Genomic DNA, 20,836 nt, shown 5'->3' with positions numbered 1-20,836 from the left:
ATGAGCTGTCTGCTGTTTGTCATTATCTCAGTATATAATTACAGAAGCATTATTATATGCTTTAGTATTTATTAGGCTAGTGTCCCCTACCCCCTACTCTGATCATTATTCTTCTTAGTTAAAATGTTCTTGCTCATTTCTCTTACATTTACTGTCTAGATTTTTGCTTCTCATCACGTAGTACTTAGTCTAGTGGCATTGGCATCGCTGGGAGCTTGTTAGAATGCAGTCCCTGCCCCCACCTGAGACTTACTGGACTGGAATCTACATCGTACCAAGATCCCTAGGTGACTCCTGTCTACGTTAATGTTTGAGAAGCTCTGGCACAGATGAGCAGTAGAATAATTTTGTCTGTCTCCTCCCACAAATAAATCTTGGTGAAATATTGATCGATTAAAATTGAAATTATTTAAAATAATTGTTGTTGGGAAAATTGACAGCCTTAAATATTTTATCTTCCAGTCCAGGAACATGATGTATCTCTCCATTTAAGTCACCCACCACTTCAGGTTTCTTTAAATAAGCCTTACACATTCGTTGGCACTTTTATTGTTATTATGTTCTTTTTCCATTGTGTTTCATTTTTTAAAAATGGGAAGTCACTTAAAAATGCAGAAAATATAGTGATAGCGAACATGTGTCACACACATCCACCATCAGAAAGAATAATTATTAGCATAGTATCTTATTGCCTTTAGCTCCTGTTTTTCAATTATAAGAATTAAAACCTTAAAGTTGAAATTCCCTCCATTTTCCTTTCTGGTTCCATTTTCCTTGCTCCCCAGAGGCAACCACCATCTTATATTTAGTGTGAAGATTGCAGACCATTTAATTATACATTTACTACATATATGAGCATCCATAAACAGTATATAGGATTGTTTTGTGTATTTGTAATTTTATGGAAACGATAGATGTTGTATATTATTCTTCAACTTATTTTATTGATCATTATGTTTTTTTGAGACCTGTCCTTAATCAATTCATAATGTAGATATCGTTCATTTATTTAGTTGTAAGAAAGCATCGAATCCATCCTATGGATATACCACTTTCTATACATCCTCTATGGAGAGATGTTTCAGTTTCCCAGTTATTTTGCTATTATAACCAATGCTAGAATAAGCATTCCTGTACATGTCTCCTGTAGACACATGCAGAAGAGTCTGTTTAGGTATATATTTAGGAATTTCTCTACTAGAAATGCCCAATGCCTAGAAAAGTCACTGATCCATAAATATTTATTGAATGGCTGAATCAATTAGACCAAAAAAAAAAATTCCAGTAAACTGCTATTTATAGGAAACACATGCAGATCTTTGAGAAATTGGTATCTGTGTTGCATACTGATTCTCTTCTGACTCTTCTGTTTGTAGAGGACCATTTTGTTCTCTGAGATTTTGAATAGTACATGCTCTTAGTTTTAGTCTTTCTGATTCTCTTCTGATGGACTGCTCTACTTTTTTTTTTTTTTTTGCGGTACGCGGGCCTCTCACTGTTGTGGCCTCTCCCGTTGCGCAGCACAGGCTCCGGACGCGCCGGCTCAGCGTCCATGACTCACGGGCCCAGCCGCTCCGCGGCATGTGGGATCTTCCCGGACTGGGGCACGAACCCGCGTCCCCTGCATCGGCAGGCGGACTCTCAACCACTGCGCCACCAGGGAAGCCCGGACTGCTCTACTTTTATACACGTCCTTGGTTTTGTGCTTCTCCTTTCATCGTTCAGTTACCCTGATTCTAAAAGTAAGAGCTGTGTGTACATAGTATAATTTTGGAAAATCAATAAAGACACAAAGAAGAAAATAAAAAAGCCACACAAATCCTGCTACTCACATATGCTGTTAAAATCTGAGCTCAATAGTGAATTCTCTTGGGGAGACAGCATAATAGAGGACAGAAGATAGACTTTGGAGACAGACCTGATTTTCTACCCCAAATCTGCCACTTACTAGCTGTGTGAGTTTGAGCAAGTGTTATTTAGTCTGAGCTTTGGTTTCTTTATCTGCAAAATGAGAATAATAATACCTGTCAGGTAAGGTGTCTGGGAAGATTTGTAAGGTGTTTGGTAAATTGTAAGCACTCAGCAAATACTGCTTCTCTAATGCTTCTCTTCTTTAGATGCTTCTGGTTTTTTAGATTCCCTACCTTCTTATAGATTGTTCAAGATAGTAGAATCCGAGTTTCTTCTATTCTCTTTTATTCTCTAGCCATAGGATGATCTGTTCTCTCTGAATCTTAAGGAAGTTTTAAAAGATTTAAAAATCATGTTCAATTGTGTCTAGTATTCCATGTCTTTACTGATACATACTCCAAAATAACCCAATCACTCTGTCCCAAGGCTTCAAAGTAATGCCTGTTTATTATAGAAAATAAGGAAAACAGAGAAGTAAAAAGAATACTTAAAATTACACATTGTTCTAGTACACTGTTGAGATTTTGGCGTATTTCTCTCTATTATGTATGTTTTAATCATGGACGTGGATCTACTGTTCATGACATGTTTATGTTTTGAGAGGTGAAAATACCTATAAAATTTGACAGATTTTCTGTGCTTTAGAAGAAGTTCTTGGAAACTTCAGCGTTTAAGATCAGTACGCTCAGATTTTTGTTTCATTTGTGATAAGATGTAGTGTGATGAATGTGACTGCATTCTCATAGCAGTTCAGAAATGCCTCATAATTTTTGGTGGTCCTGACTTTGGTTTTGAGAATTGCTTAAGGTAAATCTACTTTTTCTGCACCTAAAAATATTTTGTGTCATTTGAGTCCTGGTCTTGTTTATTATTTTCAATGTATTTATTTTGAAATTTTAACAAATTTAACTTACACCTTTTAAATTTCAAACAGAGTTTTCTTTCTTTGATCCTAATGATACATCATGCCAGGAAATTCTCTTCGATCCCAAAACTTCTGTATCAGAATTATTTGCCATTTTAAGACAGTGGGTTCCTCAGGTCCAGCAAAATATTGACGTTATTGGAAATGAGGTAAGGAATTCTAACGTTGTTAAGTCTTGTATTGTTAGGATTGTTAACTGTATAGATTTTTTTCCCCCATCTGAATGGAAAGGTGGTGATAAAGGGGAAACCTTTTAAAGATGCTGATGCTTGTTCTTCATAGGTTTTCATGGAGCAGTGAGTTAGTACGTTCTTTCCATTATTCCCTCATGCTCCTCACTCCCTTGCATCTGGAGTTCTGACATCTGACTCTTGGTGGGAGCAGAGGGAGCCTTCTTTCTTTGTACAAGTTGATTTTGTAAATTTAAAAATATACTTTCATGAGGTGATTTGATTACTGTCACATTTACCTATACTTTGGGGTGGCTTGGTAAAGATCTAGGCTTAAATATAATTTTTAAAAATATTTGATTTTTTGGAAGAGGGATAAAAGAATAGTGCTGGGTTCCTTGACCAGCATACTGTCCCGTTGTAAGAAGAGGGAGCTTATACTTCTTAAAATACCATTACTCCCATTAGAAAGGAAATTTGCTTGTCCTTTGAGAGGTTAAGGAACATATTGGGGTGCCGAATTACTTTGGAATACTCTTTAAGAATTTCCTTCCGTCTAGTGACAAGTTCAGTTTTCATTTTTGTTGTAGGGTACAGACTTAAAATTTATCCTTAAGAGAAGCCAGTTCTGTCTACTCATTTTACTGAGAACTAATTTAATAAGATAGACTAACTTGGTTTCCCAGCATTGGTTTGAAATCAGTAGACTTTATGTTGTAATAATATCTTCCTTGGTTTCCTCAGATTCTTAAGAGAGGTTGCAACGTGAATGACAGAGATGGATTGACAGATATGACTCTTTTACATTATACTTGCAAATCTGGAGCTCATGGTATTGGTAAGTGTGTGGTGAATCTGTTAATGGCTTAAGACATCTGTATTTGTGCTTGTATAACTGTGTTTATGCCAACCAGAGTCCCTGGGAGGGCACCTGGCTGATGATAATAGTATTCCTTGAATAGGCGAGGATTCAGTTAGGTCTTCCACACACCTTGTTGCCTTTCCTCCCTTTTCTCAAGGGAGTCTTTATAATCTCCTGGTACCTCCCAACTTTTCTGGAACAGGCTTCATACCAGCCTGTTTGCTAGGTGAGAGTAACTGGTAACACCTGGAACCTTCTTGAGAGTTTATGGCAAGGTTTGACAATCCATGCTCTGTTTTCCAGGCAGTCCCAATCCTACAGACCTGGTCTTTAGGTCTGTCTGAGGTCTGTTCCTACATACATAACATATGTGCATAGTTTCCAAAATTGATACTCGCCTGTTCTTTACTATTTTTACACCTGCCTCTTACTTAATTATATACTGTGAACATCTCTCCCTGTTTCAATAGTCTGATACAGTGCTTCTTAAACTTGATAGTGAAGGACTTTTTTTTTCCTTTCTCTAATCCATCATGGAGTGATACTTTTGTAAAATAAAATAAAAATGAGTTTGTAATAGAAAAATGAGATAAAGACAAAATACAAGCCCAAGTATTTTTCAAAAGCATAAAATTATATTTCAGTTAATTTATTCAGAAGAAATGATTACATAGGGAAAAAGAAAAGAGTTATAGAAAGTATGAATTACAGTTTGGGACTGTCAGTGGTCCACAGGGTGCACTCTGTGTAGCCCTGGTTTTAATGGCTCTGTAGTATTGCATTATATGGATGTCTCATAATTTATTTAACCAGTGTCTTATTATTGTACTTTTAGGTTGTTTCAAAATTTTATTCATAATAAAAAGTGCTGTGATGAACATCTTTACAGCCAAGTGTTTATTTACCCTTGGGTTTGATTATTTTCCTGGAATAAATTCCTTGTTACATTTTTTGAGTTGTAAGTGTATATTCAGTACGCTGTTTGCATTGGCTTTTTAGATGAGGTAGTAGATGGCCATCCACTGGAATTTGTACTGAAGAAAAATAATTTAGAAAACCTTCTCTAGGTGATGTTGATACAGCTGTAAAGTTTGCAACTCAACTTATCGATCTGGGAGCAGATGTTAGTTTGCGGAGTCGCTGGACAAATATGAATGCTTTGCATTATGCTGCTTATTTTGATGTCCCTGAACTTATAAGAGTGATTTTGAAGACATCTAAACCAAAAGGCAAGTACTGTAAGATCACCATTAGATGTTATTAATTGAATACTTTATTAGTGGCATAAAAATTATAATTCAAAGATACTTTTACTTCTAATCCATCTTGTTCCATGTGACCTCCAATCCCATTTTATTTTTCAGAAACAGTTTAACTTTTCTTTATTGAAGATTAGTTACTATCCTTTCACAGAAGACTTAGTACAAAGAGAAACAAAATAAAGTGTTCTCTGGCCTTTTATATCTCTTCAAGTCCCCCAGTATAACATGGATTTTATAAAGTGTAATTGAATCTATGTATACTTCTTTTGTCTTACTTGTGTAGCCAGACATAGAGCAATGAAACCTTCAGAGCTAAACATTGAAATCATGAAGAATATTTATTTTAGGTGGCATTCAGTTCTGAAATTCTGTGATTCCATTAAGGGATAGATTTTCATTTTTTTTTCTTCCTGTCTTAATGATGCTATCCTAAAATTGAACATCATAATATCTAAATCACAGTCCTGTATTTAGACATTCTCTCTGGGTCCTCTCAGGGGGTCAGTTTTCTTTTGAGAAAAAAATGAGGGCAAGTGCAGTAGTATTACTTTAAGTTAAAAGTTGTATGCAGTGTTTTCTCCATTTGTAGACGACTTGTTTTAGAGATGGCATAGATAAATTTCCCAGAATGTCTGTTTCTAACCTCTGCTTTGTATAATTGTCCATCTCCTCTTTACCTTTTTACTTTTTCACTTTTTGAATGATGTTAGGAAGAAAGCCTCTCTTGATAGTACAGTGTCTTTAATAGCTCAGGAGAGTGTCCTGAGCATGTCTTAGTTTGTTTACAATAGTAGGTAGGGTGTGGGATGGTGGAGCTGTAGTTAGATTAAGGTCGGATTGGCAGAACCAGAGGTATATTAAACCCATATTCTAAAAAACAGTCGAAATGGGATCCCCAAATCTGGAGTATTTGCTGTATAGCATCGTGATGATTTGTTGAAAGTTATTAAAATGTTTTTAGAATTGCAAGATTCCCATTCTTATTGTGAAGTCCAAAGTCATTTGTTGAATAAAGTATTGTGAATGAATACAGTATGTAAGCATGATGCATATGTTTAATTACTCTTTAATTTATTCCTGTCTTGAGAATTCTCCATTGTTTTACCTACTGTTTTTTTCCGTGAAGAGGCAGATAGTAAATATTTTAGGTTTTGTGGACCCCATGGTCTCTGTTGCAACTACTTGATTCTGCAGTTGTGGTGTGAAAGTAGCCACAGAGACTATGTGGCTGTGTTCTAATAAAACTTTATTTACAAAGACAGATGGTAAGTTGGTTTTGGCCACGGCCATAGTTTGCTAGTCCCTGACCTAAACCCTACTACATTATAGTTGTCATGGCAAATATGCAAGAGGTTTAATGAGAGAGTGTGTTAAGATAGTTACTTTTACAAATATGAATTATTGCCATTAATTGCTTTAAAATATAGTTTAGTTTGTGATGGTTGGAAAACCCATGCTAATATCAGTCCATTTGATAGGGAAATTTTATTGTACTAAGAAAAGTATTAGTTAAGTAGGTTGTAATATGAAGAGTTTGTTCCATTGTGAGAATCGTCCTTTTAGTGGGTTGGTTTAAGTCTCATAAATAGCTAATACCCCTCCTCCCCCAAATAAACCCAGCCTGTCTCCTTTTACATTATACTAGCTTAATTTGAAAATTTTGTTAATACGCTTGCGATGTCTAATTGCAGATGTGGATGCCACTTGCAGTGACTTTAATTTTGGAACAGCTCTGCATATTGCTGCATATAACCTGTGTGCAGGTACTGTGAAATGCTTATTGGAGCATGGAGCAAACCCTGCATTTAGGGTAAGAGGTTAAATTAAAAGTGAAAAATATTAAAAGAATAAAAACATCTAACATTATCTCCCAGGAAAGAGTTGAATCTGGATGTTGTTGTAGAGCTCTTATATAGGTAAATAATTTATATTTTTGTGCTGCATGTAAAGAGTAATGGTGATAAACTTTTATCTCAAATAAATTTAAGGCATAGCAGTGAATTTCAGTCCTTTTATATTGATAAGCTCTATAAACCTTACTTGCATTCAGATAAGTAAAATACTCTTTAAAGTATCATCTTTGAGTTTAAAAGTATCTTTCATTTAAGCTTTTGGTATATTTATAAAACCTTAGCTGTTAAATAAAAGCGCATATATTAAAGTTATATTTCTGTATTAAATCATATTTTAAATTCTTTTGGAAAGAAGTTTTATTTCAGACAATTTAAAAAATGCATATTTAACAGTGCAGTAAACCTTTAAAATCGACTTAAAGGAAACATTTATTTTTTCAGGGTAATGTTATACATTTACAAAGTTAACACACAGAATTGAATTTCATAATCTTCAAATCATCTGGTATTTTGTTGTCTTCTCAAAAGTGGCTCTCAGTGTTCTTTTCTGTTATATTGATAGCAGTGACTTGCTCTGGCAGGGATTCTTAATTGGGTCTGTGCCTTCTCTTGAAGGGGCAGGGGTGGGCAATGTTAGAAAAAGCCTCTTCCCTTCCTCTTTTCCTCGCTCCCTCTCTGCTTTCCTGTTTTCCCTTCCCTCCCTACTTCTTTGCCCCTTTTCTTTCTGTTTAACCCCGTTAATTATTTAATCAACCCCTTTCTTCCTCCTTCCCTCCCTCCTTCCTTCAGGTCCTCTTGTTTATTGGGCACTGGGAGAATACAACAACAAATACATCTCTGTCCTCAAGAGAATATTGTCTAGAGGGGAGGACAGACAAGAGAGCAGTCAGTTTTACTGTAGTGTGTCCTGGCAAAAGTGATGTTGAGTGCTTAAACATAGTTAAGAATTAACCAGGTACAGGAGGAAGCTGAGAAAGGCATGTTAGGCAGAGAGAGTAGCGTGCACAAAGCCAAGAGATGGTAATTCAGTTTGGCTGGAGTGTGAAGGTGATACGTGTTTGCTTTTGCTAGTACAACTGTTGACAAGACCCTATTAGTGGAGAGAATATTTTGAACCCAGTAAGATGCAGTGAAGTGTGTCATTGAGGTAAATTACCAATTCAGGCCCCAAAGAATTAATAGATTACCGAATTTTGGAGGTTAATACTTAAAAAAAAAAGCAGTCAATATGTGGGTCAGCAGTAGCCCTTGGATCAGACCCTGACAGCCACTACTTTAGAAGAAAATGGAATTCTACAGCTAATCATGAACAAGCCGCCTTATGTTAACATGATATCATTGTTACTTTATTATTATTTAGTATTTTTTAAACAGAAGTTTTATTTTATATAGGAATTGATGGAAGTGTGTGACTTACTCTAGAAAGGTGAGGACTTAAAAATCTGAAGTAAATATTCATTGTAAATATAGCTTATTTACAACTTATCATGACAGGTTTGTTGATTAAAAAAAGTTCTTTTCCCTCTGTCTTTTTCTCAAGAGTACGATTAGCGCTATAGGTATTTTCATTACATTTTGTACTTTTTCTTCGAAAAAAAAAATCGGGGATCAAAATAGTTCATCACTGTCCCAGAAATTTGATAATATGTCTTCCTACCATGTTTTTACTTAGGACGAAACTGACTTGAATTTTAAAATAAAAAATGTGAGGCACTTGCAAACTAAATGTGTTCTAAAAGCCTCATACTTTTATCCATATGGATCATTTGAAGATAATTATTAGAGGAGAAGGAAAGGGAAAAAGTTTTCTGAGCAAAAGAATCTTGGTTCATCTTATTAAGAAAAGATTACAGTCTGGAATCTTTCTGTTGAAGCCTGAGTTTTTGGTTAGGGAACGTAGAAGAAAGAGAACTTGTTTGAGGGTAGGACAGCACAGAGCAGCAGAAGGGCTGAGAGTCCAGTGGGTGCTGGACATGGACTGCAGTGTCAAACCTGCAGTGATTATGGAGATGATGCTGAGCGAGTCACTCATCTCTCCTTGCCTAATTTTCCTAATTGGCAAACTGGAAATGGTAGTGATATCTTACTTGTTTAGTTGGTGTCTTCTGCTACAGTCCAGACTCTTTAACAGGTAAAAATTTTTATCTGTTTTATTCACAAGCTTTTTCTTGCTGTGATAACCAAATGAGATAATTTATATGATAGGATTTTGCTTATATAAACACTGTGCAAATGTTAGTGGGCCTGTGACTGCCCATTTTTGCTTGCTGCAGGATAAATCCCAGCCCAGATTTTAGAAGTATTAAACCTATAGATTCTGTTCTTAAAATCTGAGTCACTCCATGAGTGGGCAGGATGGGTCGAGGTCACAGAGCCAAGGTGGCAGCTCTGGGGGAGGGGAGGGAGTCTCGGGTCTGGGGTTGGGAAGCCAGGCAGTCCTGTGACTTCTGTCTCCAGCCTGTGCAGCCAGGCTCGCTTCCCACTGACTGCCTTCCTGCTCTTCCCTGAGCCTGGACCTCGGTCCCCACCAGCTGAGCTGCCCTGTGTTCCCTCACCTCCCTGGACCTCTGCGCCAGTGCCTCTCAGCAGCGAGGCCCTCCCTGACCCCTGTGTGTGAATAGCCCTCTCTGTGCCCGTGTTCCCTGTCCCCCTTAACCTGCTTTGTTCTCTCTGCCACTTTTTACCCTTCGATACACCATACGTTTTATGTGTGTGATTATGTTCTGCCTCTCACCAGGCTGTGTGCTTTCTGAGGGCGGGGCTTTTGTTTTCTTCACTGTGTGCCTTTAGCACTTAGAATGGTGTCTGGCAGGTGGTAGAAGTTTAGTAAATATTTTTGAATAAATAAATGATAGATGAATTTAACTTACTTTTTCCAAAAATACTTTTATATGACCGTGTAGAGCTCTGAGCAGATATGAACTGAAAAATTTCTCTTCTCTTTATTTGTAGAATGACAAAGGACAGATCCCTGCTGACGTTGTCCCAGACCCGGTCGAAATGCCCTTAGAAATGGCCGATGCCGCGGCAACTGCTAAAGAAATCAAGCAGATGCTGCTCGATGCGGTGCCTCTGTCATGTGATCTCTCAAAGCCCTTGCTTCCAAGTTACGACCGTGTTACTAGCAAGGTGATGCTGACGTCACTTGGCCTGAAGCTGGGGGATCGTGTCGTTATTGCAAGACAGAAGGTATAGTCAGTAGCTGCAGTCTCTAAAGCGATGTCCAAGGTCATTATGTGGCCTGTGTGCCAAGGGTGCATGCAGTGTGGTTTTGAGTTTTTTTTTTTTTTAAGTTCCATATGTAGGTAGAAGGATACTTAATGGAAAACTTGAAACTTAGATGCACGGTTACTATAAAGCATAATTTAAGAATATAAACTATTCAAACTGAATAACGAAGACATCTTTATTTGAATGGGAGAAAAGTGGAGCATAGTGGAGCTGCCGCGTGAATTTAGAGGCATCCAGCCTGCAGGTTTTCCCTTGCAGCTCCCCGCTCGCACCCCTCCTCAGTAGTGATTCTCCCACAGCTACTGCTGCACAGAAACGGAGCAAAGGTGACCCTCACTGTTCCTGGGTGTTTGGCTTCTTGATCCCACAAACAGGGAAATCTTAGATATGATTTCAACCTGGTAATGAAAATGTATGTGGGAAAGAGGACTCCCAACTCCACCCGACTGAAGATTCTCTGGACACCTCTTTCTCCAGAGCCTCAGTTTCCAGGTGGCTTTCACTTGTTGCCCTTCTCTCTTTTTAAAAACCTCATATGGGAGAGCTGTTTTTCTCTTTTGGGGGCCAATTGGGAGCTCGGTATGGAGAATGGGACAGGGAATTTGCGCTTGCATGTGGAATTTCTAAAATAGCTACGGCTAAACATCTGGGTGGCTTTGTGGAGAGTGTTACGCACTTTTCTCAGAAAACACTGAAATTTGAACATTTGAGTTACTAAGAAAGTTGCTTCAAAAAGCAACTTTACACTGAGAATGACATTTACCAACTTCCACAAGAATACATTCATGGACATTTGTTAGTTTTCCGTTGTCCTATCTGTGGAGCTAAAATACCAAGAAATTATGAACGCATAGCATTTTCTCCCCTTTGGATTAATATTCAGCTTCTTTAGTATTCCTGTCCTACGTCTGAGAATGGACTTTTAGAAGAGTTATTCTGTTTTATTTTACTACTTTTTATTTTGAGTAATTTAAAGCTATACAAAAGTAGAAACATATAACGAACATGCGTATATCAGTCGGCAGCGTTTACCTTTGTCACCTCAGAGCCAGTCTTGTTTCATTTATATTTACCCTCAGTCTATTGCTTGTCTTTTCATTCTCTTAGGACTGTCTTTCAAAGAGCAGGCGTTTTAAATTCTCGTGAAGTTCATTTTATCAAAATTTTATTTCATGGATTGTGTGTTTAGAATATCTGAGAAATTTTCTACTATGTTTTCTTCTAGATGTTTACAGTTTTAGGTTTTATATTTAGTTTTACATTTAATTCTGAGTTAATTTTTGGATAGAGTGCTAGGTATAGATAGGGTTTGTGTGTTTAGTTCTCCGTGTTTCTCTTTTTTTAAAAAATAAATTTATTTTATTTATTTATTTTTGGCTGCATTGGGTCTTCGTTGCTGTGCATGGGCTTTCTCTAATTGCGGCGAGCGGGGGGTGGTTGCGGAGCGAGCGGAAGGCCGTTGCGGTGTGCGGCCTTCTCATTGCAGTGGCTTCTCTTGTTGCGGAGCACGGGCTCTGGGCACGTGGGCTTCAGTAGTTGTGGCACACGGGCTCAGTAGTTGTGGTTCGTGGGCTCTAGAGCGCAGGCTCAGTAGTTGTGGTGCACGGGCTTAGTTGCTCTGCAGCATGTGGGATCTTCCCGGACCAGGGCTTGAACCCATGTCCCCTGCATTGGCAGGCGGACTCTCAACCACTGCGCCACCAGGGAAGCCCTGAGAGAATGTTTTTGAAAGACTTCCATGATAAAGTTGCAAGGGTGGGAAACTTAGAATTACTGGTAGTACTCAAAAGTTACTCTGATTTATGTTTTCTTTAGGTTGGAACATTAAGATTTTGTGGAACAACTGAATTTGCAAGTGGGCAGTGGGCTGGCATTGAGTTGGATGAACCAGAAGGAAAAAACAATGGAAGTGTTGGGAAAGTCCAGTACTTTAAATGTGCCCCCAAATATGGTAAGTTAGATACTATCTAATTTAATGAGAATTAATTTAAAATAATAAAATTTTACTCTTTTATTACTTTTAAATAAAACTTTCTCCCCAGTTACTTATGTAATAAATGAAGCGACTGCCCTTTTCTTACTGTGAGCAATATTGTGCTTGGGAGAGGGTGTCTTAGTGGGAGGGCACCTAGCTCTGGAGACCTTCCTGAATCCTGCTCATGGTGGTGTCATGAATGAAGGAGGGATTTTATTCTTTATTACCAAGGACATACAGAGCTCTAGAGATTGAAAAACTTGAAAAATTGAAAAGCAGGTGAGGCCAACTTTATTACTGTGCTCCTGAGCTGGGATGATTCTTTTTCAGACAAATGTTTGCTTTATTTTATATTCTCTGTTTCTCTCGTATACACACACACACACCCCTTGACACATTGATTTCAGTTTGCTTTTGTCACTTACTATGTTGTGAATATTTTTCCTTGTTGTGAAGTACTTTCCCAGAACATTAATTTCCCTGGTTGCGCAGTATTTCATCTTACAGCTCGACAGGGAAGGCAGTATATGGTACAGTGTTGAAGAGTATGGGCTTTGGAGCCCGACTGCTTGGGTGTGAATCAGCTGCTCTACCTACCAGCTGTGGGACCTTCTTTCTCTTCTTGTGCCTCAGTTTTCTTCTGTAAAATGAGGATAGCAATACCGCAAGAGTTCATGTGGGAATTAAATGTGTTGATAAATATATAAAGCACCTAGAATAGTGCTTGGTTCCCAGTAAGCACCCCCAAAATGTTAACTATTTGCTAGCTGTTATGAATTTATCAAAATCACCAGTTTCCTTTTGTCATACACTTAAGATGGAGCCTCATTTTGGGGTATATTATTAAAATTTTTGTTTATAAAAAATGCCCATTACGTTAGATTTAAAAAACATAAAAAAGGAAAAAGAAATAAAATCACCTGTATATATTTTCTGTTTATTTTTTCCACAAAATTTGGATTATATATAGTTAAATAGTCTGCATTTTTATCTGACATCCTATTGTAATTTCCTCAAATCTTTAAATATTGTTTGAAAATGTGATTTTTTTATGGCTCAATTTCCTTTAATTTTTCCAATTTGATGGGTGAAAATTTCTGTTTAAATTCATGTTACTCTGACTGTGGTGAAATAAGATACCTAAAATGTTCTATTGTAGCACATGTATTTTTTGTGTTATCTTGGCAATTACCAAAAAATAATTATTCATTATTATTTGCCAATTAAAAATTGGGATGTTAGCTTTTTAAAAAACTGATGAGTTTTTAAAAAATAAAGGCATCTTTAGGATATTAAGCCTTTATATTTATTACAGATTTTTTGCCCAGTTTGTCATTTGCCTTTGAACTTCATTTGCAGTGTTTTTGGACACGTAGTTTTATGCAGTTAAAAGACTTTTCCTTTATAATTTCTTATAACTGCTTTTATGCTAAGGTAGATAGTTCTTCCTAATCCAGAATTCATTATAGGTTATATATTTTATTCTTTTGAATGTTTTAATTTTTAAATACCACATTACTTAAGTTGGAGTTTATTTGGTTAGTTGTATAAGGATAAGAATTTAAGTTTAGTTTTACTCTATTAGCTAATTTTGGCAACTGTCAAGCAGACTAAGGGCAAGATCAAGACCATTAGCAACACAGAGAGCAGATGTAAACCAGAGCCATGAGAAATGCTTACTTAGATTGTAACAGAATGCATGTGGCCTCCCAAATCCCATCATTCCAAGGAGAGGCATGCTTGATTAGGACAAAGATGGATACGCAAGGACCCTGTCTCCATCCCCTTTTACATACTTTACGGCAAGTTGGGGGGCAAGGGTCATGTGTTGGATTATATAAAAATGGGAATAGCCCTTCCTGCTGAGCCAGCTCAGTAGTCTGAGCCAGATCTTTGCTAAACTGTCAGTACTTGAGGTGTGGGGAGCAGGAGAGGCAGAGAACCCCCTGACTAAGCAGAAGCCAAAGCATTTGTCTCTTTTCAGCAACAGTTTTTTGGTTTTTTTTTCCTCTCTCTAAATCTGTCATTTTCCCTTTGGCTTGTTGTACTTCCTTTAATATAAATTAAGTTCTTATAAATGCTATAGTCTGTTTTGGGATTGTTTTGTCCCATTGATCTATTAATTCTAGCACATATTAGATTGTTTTGATTGTAAAAATTTTATAATAATTTTTTAAAGATTTTTTTAAAAGCAGCTTTTGGTTCATAGCAAAATTGAGAGGAAGGTACAGAGATTTCCTGTATACCTCCTGCCCACACATGCACAGTTTCCCCTTTTATCAACATCCCTTCACCAGAGTGTACATTTCTTACAGTGGATGCACCTGCATGGACACATCATGATCACTCAGAGTCCATAGTTTGCCTTAGGGGTCACTCTTTGTGTTGTATAATCTGTGGGTTTGGACAAGTGTATAAGGGCATGTATCCATCATTGCCATATTATAGAGTGTTTTCACTGCCCTGAAAAATCCTCTGTGCTCCACCTGTTCATCCCTTCCCACCTCAGCCCCTGGCAACCATTGACCATTTTACTGTCTCCATAGTTTTGCCTTTTCCAGAATGTCAGATAGCTGGAATCATAGAGTATATAGCCTTTTAATAATGCCTTCTTTCACTTAGTAATTTGCATTTAAGTTTCTTCCATGTCTTTTCATGGCTTGATAGCTCATGTCTTTTTAGCACTGAATAATACTCCATTGTCTGGAGGTATCACAGTCCTCCATTATTTCTCCATTCACCTACTAAAGGATATCTTGGTTGCTTCTAAGTTTTGGCAGTTATGAAATTTTTTTAATAATTTTTAATATTTGGTAATACTATTTTTATGTCTTTTAATAATCACCAAAGTGAACACATGTACCTAGTTTAATAAGTCAAGTTGTATTATAAGGTTTATTAAAACAACAGCTAAACCCTCTCCTGGCTTGCCCTTCCTTACTCTGAGACCTGTTCTTTAGAGGCAAGAACTTTTTTGACTTCTTTAGATGTATCTTCTGATGTTCATATTCATATTTTAAATAATATATGAATCTTTCCAATTTTAGACATCTATTGACTTCATACTATGAAGAGAAAGGTTTGGTGTTCGTACTAAGTCATTTTTTTTTCTTGGTTTACTTATTTGTTTTGGTGGAGCACATCCTTCAGTAGCTTTTTGACAGAGGACTCATGGGGAGTGACTTTTTGAGACTTGACATTCCAGAAATATGTTTATTTCTACCCTTACACTTCATATGATAGTTTAGTGGGATAAGGAGTGTTAGATTGAAATTCACATTTTTTCAGTATTTTGAAGGTGATACTCTGTTGTCTAATGCAATTTGGCAAACTTTTTTTGTAAAGGGCCAGGTAGTAAATATTTTGGTTTTATGGGTCATACAGTCCCTTGTTGCAAAACTATTCAGCTCTCCTGTTGTAGTGAATAAGCAGTCTTGTAGACAATATGTAAACAAATGGGTGTGGCTGCATTCCAACAGAATGGTACAAAAATAGGCGGTGGGAGGATGTGGCTCTCAGGCCATAGTTTGCCAGCTTTCATCCTGAGCTTCCACTGCTGCTGTTTAGAAGTTTCAGAGTCATCCTTTCTTCTTCTTTTGTCCTCTTCCCTGTTTTTGGAAGCGTCTTTGGAAGCTTTAGCTTTTTTTCTTTTTTTATCATTTTCTTTTTTCTTTAGAGTTTATACCATTTTTATTTCTTACTAAAATTTTAGTGGAGTTTTGGGAGGAATTGTGGTTAAACAAAATGGATCATGTTTATCCAGAAATTCATTACTCTTCTGTTTAAAAATAATTCTTCCTTATGTGTTTATTTTTAGTTAAGTCTTATCATTGTATGTCAGGATCTGAGGAGAGTCCCGTCAGTACTTGGGTAGCATGAGATTCTGAACAGGAAGGTTAACCCATACACAGTGCACACTTTGGGCTTTGATTATATCCAGTCTCTCATTGCTTTAAATTTAGTTTTGGTTTTCCCAAATGATTTAGTTAATTTAAAAAAAAAAAACAAGGAGAAAGAGCTATCCTAGTTCATTCATTGAACGATATTATTGTGACATTAATGACACAGGTTTGGAAAATAATTTATGGTCTGCGCTCAAATATGTTTTGGTTTTCTATTTTTTACAGTCCTTCCTATATCCACACATACAACTTTTCACAGATATAATCATAATGTAATCAAACATACAACTCAATTTTTGTTCTCTTGATTTACTTTTCATATATTTCTATATTTCTACATAATCTTTATTGTTTTACTTATTAACAGTGATGTCATAGTTCATAAACATAGTGGATTCATTTATTCTATTGCCAAATAATTTTCTCATACATATAGTATTGCAGTGATGATATACTCAGGTATGCAGTCTTTTCCTCCTATTTGGATTATTTTCTCATAAATTAATTTCCAAAAGTATGATTGGGTTATAATAGTGAACTAGAAATTGCTTTGGCTCTTGAAGTCTATCTTCTCCTTATAACATGCAAACGTAAGTTTGTAACCTTGTTCACACTTCTTAAGTATAAGTATTTCCTTATAATTAATGCCATAAAGTAAATTAGGTCAGAATTTTTGTCTTCAAGTAAGATTTTACAAATTTACATCCCACAGTATAAAATAGTTTATTTCTTCAAACCCTTGGCAACACTGGATGTAATCATCATCAAGCTTGAGTGCGTGTGTGTGTGTGCATGTGTGTGTATTTGGCAAGGAAAATAATTTAGAGAAAAAAATAGAAGCGAATCTGATAGGCGGGAGACAGAAGAGAGACAACATTGTGGAGAAGTCAAAAGAGCTAGGAAAATCAGGAGGAAGGATTGTAGAATCTGATGGAGGAAAGAATTTTGAGATTAGCAGAAAAGTAGTATAGTTTGCACTTGTTAGCTATAAACAAAGAACTCACTTTTTGTAATCTTGAGCATTTCATCAAACCTATTTTAAAACAAGTTGTTTTAATGTATTACATTTTAGTCATAATGTGTCTTTGTTAGATTAGGCGTAAACACTGAATGGTAGTATATAATGTACATATTATGTCTTTATTTTTTCTTCTTAAATGTCTTAGCCAAATAATCTTGGTATTTATAGTCCATATTCACTATTTCTAATGTCTGTGCATATTTATATATACTGTAATTTTATGCCTGGATAAATTTCTTTTTTAATGGAATTTTATACTCCTAGCTGCAGCAAACAGGCAGCCCCCTCCCCCTGTCCCCACATACCTTCCCACACAACACACACTGTATTGTTTCTGTTGTCAGTTGTCAGAAGCTGAGGGCTAAGCCTCTTGGGAAATTATGTTTTATACTCAAAAAGATTTTTTATATCCCTACTATGTGTAAGGCACTATAGTTAGGTACATTGGGGGAATGCAGAGATGAGTATTGGATTTTGTCTTCTAAAGTCTGGAAGATAGATAAAACATGAACATAAAAAGCTATAATATGGGAAAAAATATGTTCTAAGGAGCTATAGATAAAGGGACATGAGGAATAATAGTGCACTGTTATTTGCCAGTACTTAGAAATAATTATAATTCTCTTTTCCCTGAGTTTCACTTAGTGCCTCGTTATGTTATGTGCTTCTTGAATTATTGTGTATGTTGTTAGTCTTGACAACTAGATTGTAAACTCTCTGAGGGCAAGTACTGAGTGAGACGTACTTTTTCTCTGTCTCTCACTACAGGGCACCTAAGTAGACACTAAAAAAGAACTTAAAGATTTATATTACTGAATGGCTGTACTTGTCCTTTTATTTGAAGTGCTTTTAATTGCTTAACACTAAAATTCTGCATTCTCTCTTAGGTATTTTTGCACCCCTTTCAAAGATAAGTAAAGCAAAAGATCGAAGGAAGAATACAGCACACACTCCTCCTACAAAAGCTGTACCTCTCGTCAGGTCCCAGAAAATTGATGTAGCGCATGTAACGTCAAAAGTACATACTGGTAGGTCAAACCAGAAAGTTTGATATCTTGTTCGTGTTTTACTTTTATCTGTGGAATGCCTTATATTTAAATTGCTTCACACTTTTTGGTTAGCTGCCTGTGAAACCTGCATTTAATAAAACCTGCAAAGTTCTTGGTTTATGATTTTAATCCCTGACAAGCGTTTTTCAGATTTGTTCCTTCCTTTTTTTCCCTTCTATTTCCATACTTTTATCACCCCCAATCTAACCTCAAAGCTAGACTTCTGTACCTCTGATAAGTATTTATGCAACACAACTAGTTTTATGTTTCTCACCTATTCAAGAATTTTAGTGACTTTTTTAATCAGAAAAAGTCTCAACTCTTGAAACTGCCCGTCAGAGACCTTTCTCTGATGGAGTCTCTTACTGCTTCGCAGCTGAGCTGTGGTTTGTCACGTCTCACTGTCTTTTGTGTACATGGTTCTCACTCTTCCCGTCATACTTTCCCTATCTCTCTGGGCAGTATTTGACTTCTGCCTGAGGTTTGAGTCATTCTTTACCTCCTTACTCACATCCTGTTTCTCCATGAAGACCTCCGTGATGACCCCGCTCACTTCGATCTCCTCGTTCTCTAATTTCGTATACACTCTAATCCGTACCAGCCTGTTGCTATTTGTTATCTTGGGTTTTGTCCTCTGATTGCTTTATTTGGGCAGATCTTCTATTCTGTTAGAAAAATCTTCAACTTTAAATGGACTGTGAGAGCATTTTGTACTTTCGTATTCACTGTAGCACATAGCACAGAATAGGTGCTTAATAAATACTTGCTAACTCATCAATGACTGAAGCAGAAAGGCACTCTACCACGACTAAAGGATTTTGTCTACAAATTTGGTTGGCCTTTCTGCTCTGTTCCACTGGCCTATTTGAATATCCCTGTGTTAGTAATGAACTTCATAATTACTATAGTTTATTTATTATTTTTTTCTTTTCTTTTTTTTTTTTTTTTTGCGGTACGCGGACCTCTCACTGTTGTGGCCTCTCCCGTTGCGGAGCAACAGGCTCCGGACGCGCAGGCTCAGCGGCCATGGTTCACGGGCCCAGCCGCTCCGCGGCATGTGGGATCTTCCCGGACCGGGGCACGAACCCGTGTCCCCTGCATCGGCAGGCGGACTCTCAACCACTGCGCCACCAGGGAAGCCGTATAGTTTTTTTAAAAAATAAATCTTGATATCTAGTAGAGGAAAGCCTTCTATCTTTTTCTTGAACAGTGTCCTGCCTGTTTGGCCCTTATACATTCAAACTTCCTTATAAATTTTAGAATAAGTTGTTAAGTTTCTTTTAAAAAAATGTGTTGAGAGAGGGATGGGGGGCTGGGCGAAATAGGTGAAGGGAATTAAGAGGCAGAAACTTGTAGTTAAGAAATAAGTCACGGGGATGGAACCTACAGCATAGGGAACATGGTCGATAATGTTGTAATAACTTTGTAGTGACAGAGGTAACTAGACTTATTGTGGTGATCAATTCATAATGTATATAAATGTCGAATCACTATGTTGTACACCTGAAGCTAATATAATATTTATGTCAACTACACTTCAATTAGAAAAGTAAAAAGGAAAAATAAATAAATAAGGTGATAAATATATCTCCAGGGCAAGAAAATATTATTTTGCAAGTACAAACTGGAATTATATCTCAAAAAAAGTGCTTGTCACAAAATTAAAGTTTTTTTTGCTCCTTAATAGAAAGTTAACTTCTAGACAGATAAATTAACAAATTATGTTAATGTTATTTTTAGTGTCAAAAAATAAAAATATCCATTGAAGTTTTAGTTGGTGTTACATTTAAACCTTAAATCAGTTTGAGAACTGACATCTTTACAATATTCAGTCTTTTAATCGTAAGCTTGGGATATTGCTTTATTTAATTGGGTCCTTTAAAAATATCTCAATAAAATTTTATGATTTTCTCTACAGATATTTCCTACTTGTTTTGTTAGGTCTATTCCTAGGTACTTTAGACTTTTTGATGCTCTTGTAAATGGTGTCCTTTTAACTTGAAACCCAGAAGTACACAGCAGATATGGAAAGAAAGCTCAAAGAGAAGCCCTCTATTTGTGATCTGAGGAGCAGGAAAGGGGTCTCCTGCTAGACAGAAAGTGGAGGAAGTCCCTGTTTTCTTTTGTGATTGCTCTTTTTTACGTCTTTGGTTCTTTCCCACCACAGTCCCTAAGCAGTCCTGCATGTTGTAATAGCAGCAGGGGATAGCCACGCACCTAAAACCCCAAGGGAGGGGAACCCTTGTTTCTGGCCAGAGAAACTGTGGTCCCAAGAACAGGGATGGAATCCCCATTAGTTTTTCTTCTTTTTTTCTTACTGCTTGGCCCCATAGGCAGAGTCAATCTCAAAAGGTTATATGACAGGGGCTTCCCTGGTGGCGCAGTGGTTAAGAATCCGCCTGCCAATGCAGGAGACACGGGTTTGAGCCCTGGTCGGGGAAGATCCCACATGCCACAGAGCAACTAAGCCACAACTACTGAGCCCGCATGCCACAACTACTGAAGCCCGTGTGCCTAGAGCCCGTGCTCCACAACAAGAGAAGCCACCACAGTGAGAAGCCTGCACACTGCAACGAAGAGTAGCCCCTGCTCGCCGCAACTAGAGAAAGCCCATGTGCACCAACAAAGACCCAACGCAGCCAAAAATAAAAATAAAACAAACAAACAAACAAACA

The 20,836-nt window shown here is 37.0% G+C and overlaps 1 protein-coding gene across 11 annotated transcripts in view; it reads left to right on the top strand.

The window, feature by feature from the left end:
- CLIP4 (CAP-Gly domain containing linker protein family member 4) overlaps positions 1-20,836 on the top strand; it is an 82,417-nt gene that overhangs the window by 11,201 nt on the left and 50,380 nt on the right. For all 11 annotated transcript variants that reach the window (XR_009544169.1, XR_009544167.1, XR_009544170.1 and 8 more), the window contains exons 3-9: positions 2,846-2,985; positions 3,751-3,844; positions 4,936-5,097; positions 6,822-6,940; positions 9,936-10,172; positions 12,030-12,165; positions 18,000-18,140. Coding sequence is in view for 1 of the 11 variants with exons in the window: in XM_060169626.1 (XP_060025609.1) it covers positions 2,846-2,985; positions 3,751-3,844; positions 4,936-5,097; positions 6,822-6,940; positions 9,936-10,172; positions 12,030-12,165; positions 18,000-18,140 (1,029 nt within the window). In the remaining 10 variants the exon portion in view is untranslated. The remainder of the gene's footprint in view (positions 1-2,845; positions 2,986-3,750; positions 3,845-4,935; positions 5,098-6,821; positions 6,941-9,935; positions 10,173-12,029; positions 12,166-17,999; positions 18,141-20,836) is intronic.

Source organism: Lagenorhynchus albirostris, chromosome 13 (assembly GCF_949774975.1).
Source record: "Lagenorhynchus albirostris chromosome 13, mLagAlb1.1, whole genome shotgun sequence".
In the NCBI taxonomy this organism is placed as follows: Eukaryota; Metazoa; Chordata; class Mammalia; order Artiodactyla; family Delphinidae; genus Lagenorhynchus; species Lagenorhynchus albirostris.
Note: the sequence above shows the minus strand (reverse complement) of the source record. Positions and strands in the feature narration are given on the sequence as shown.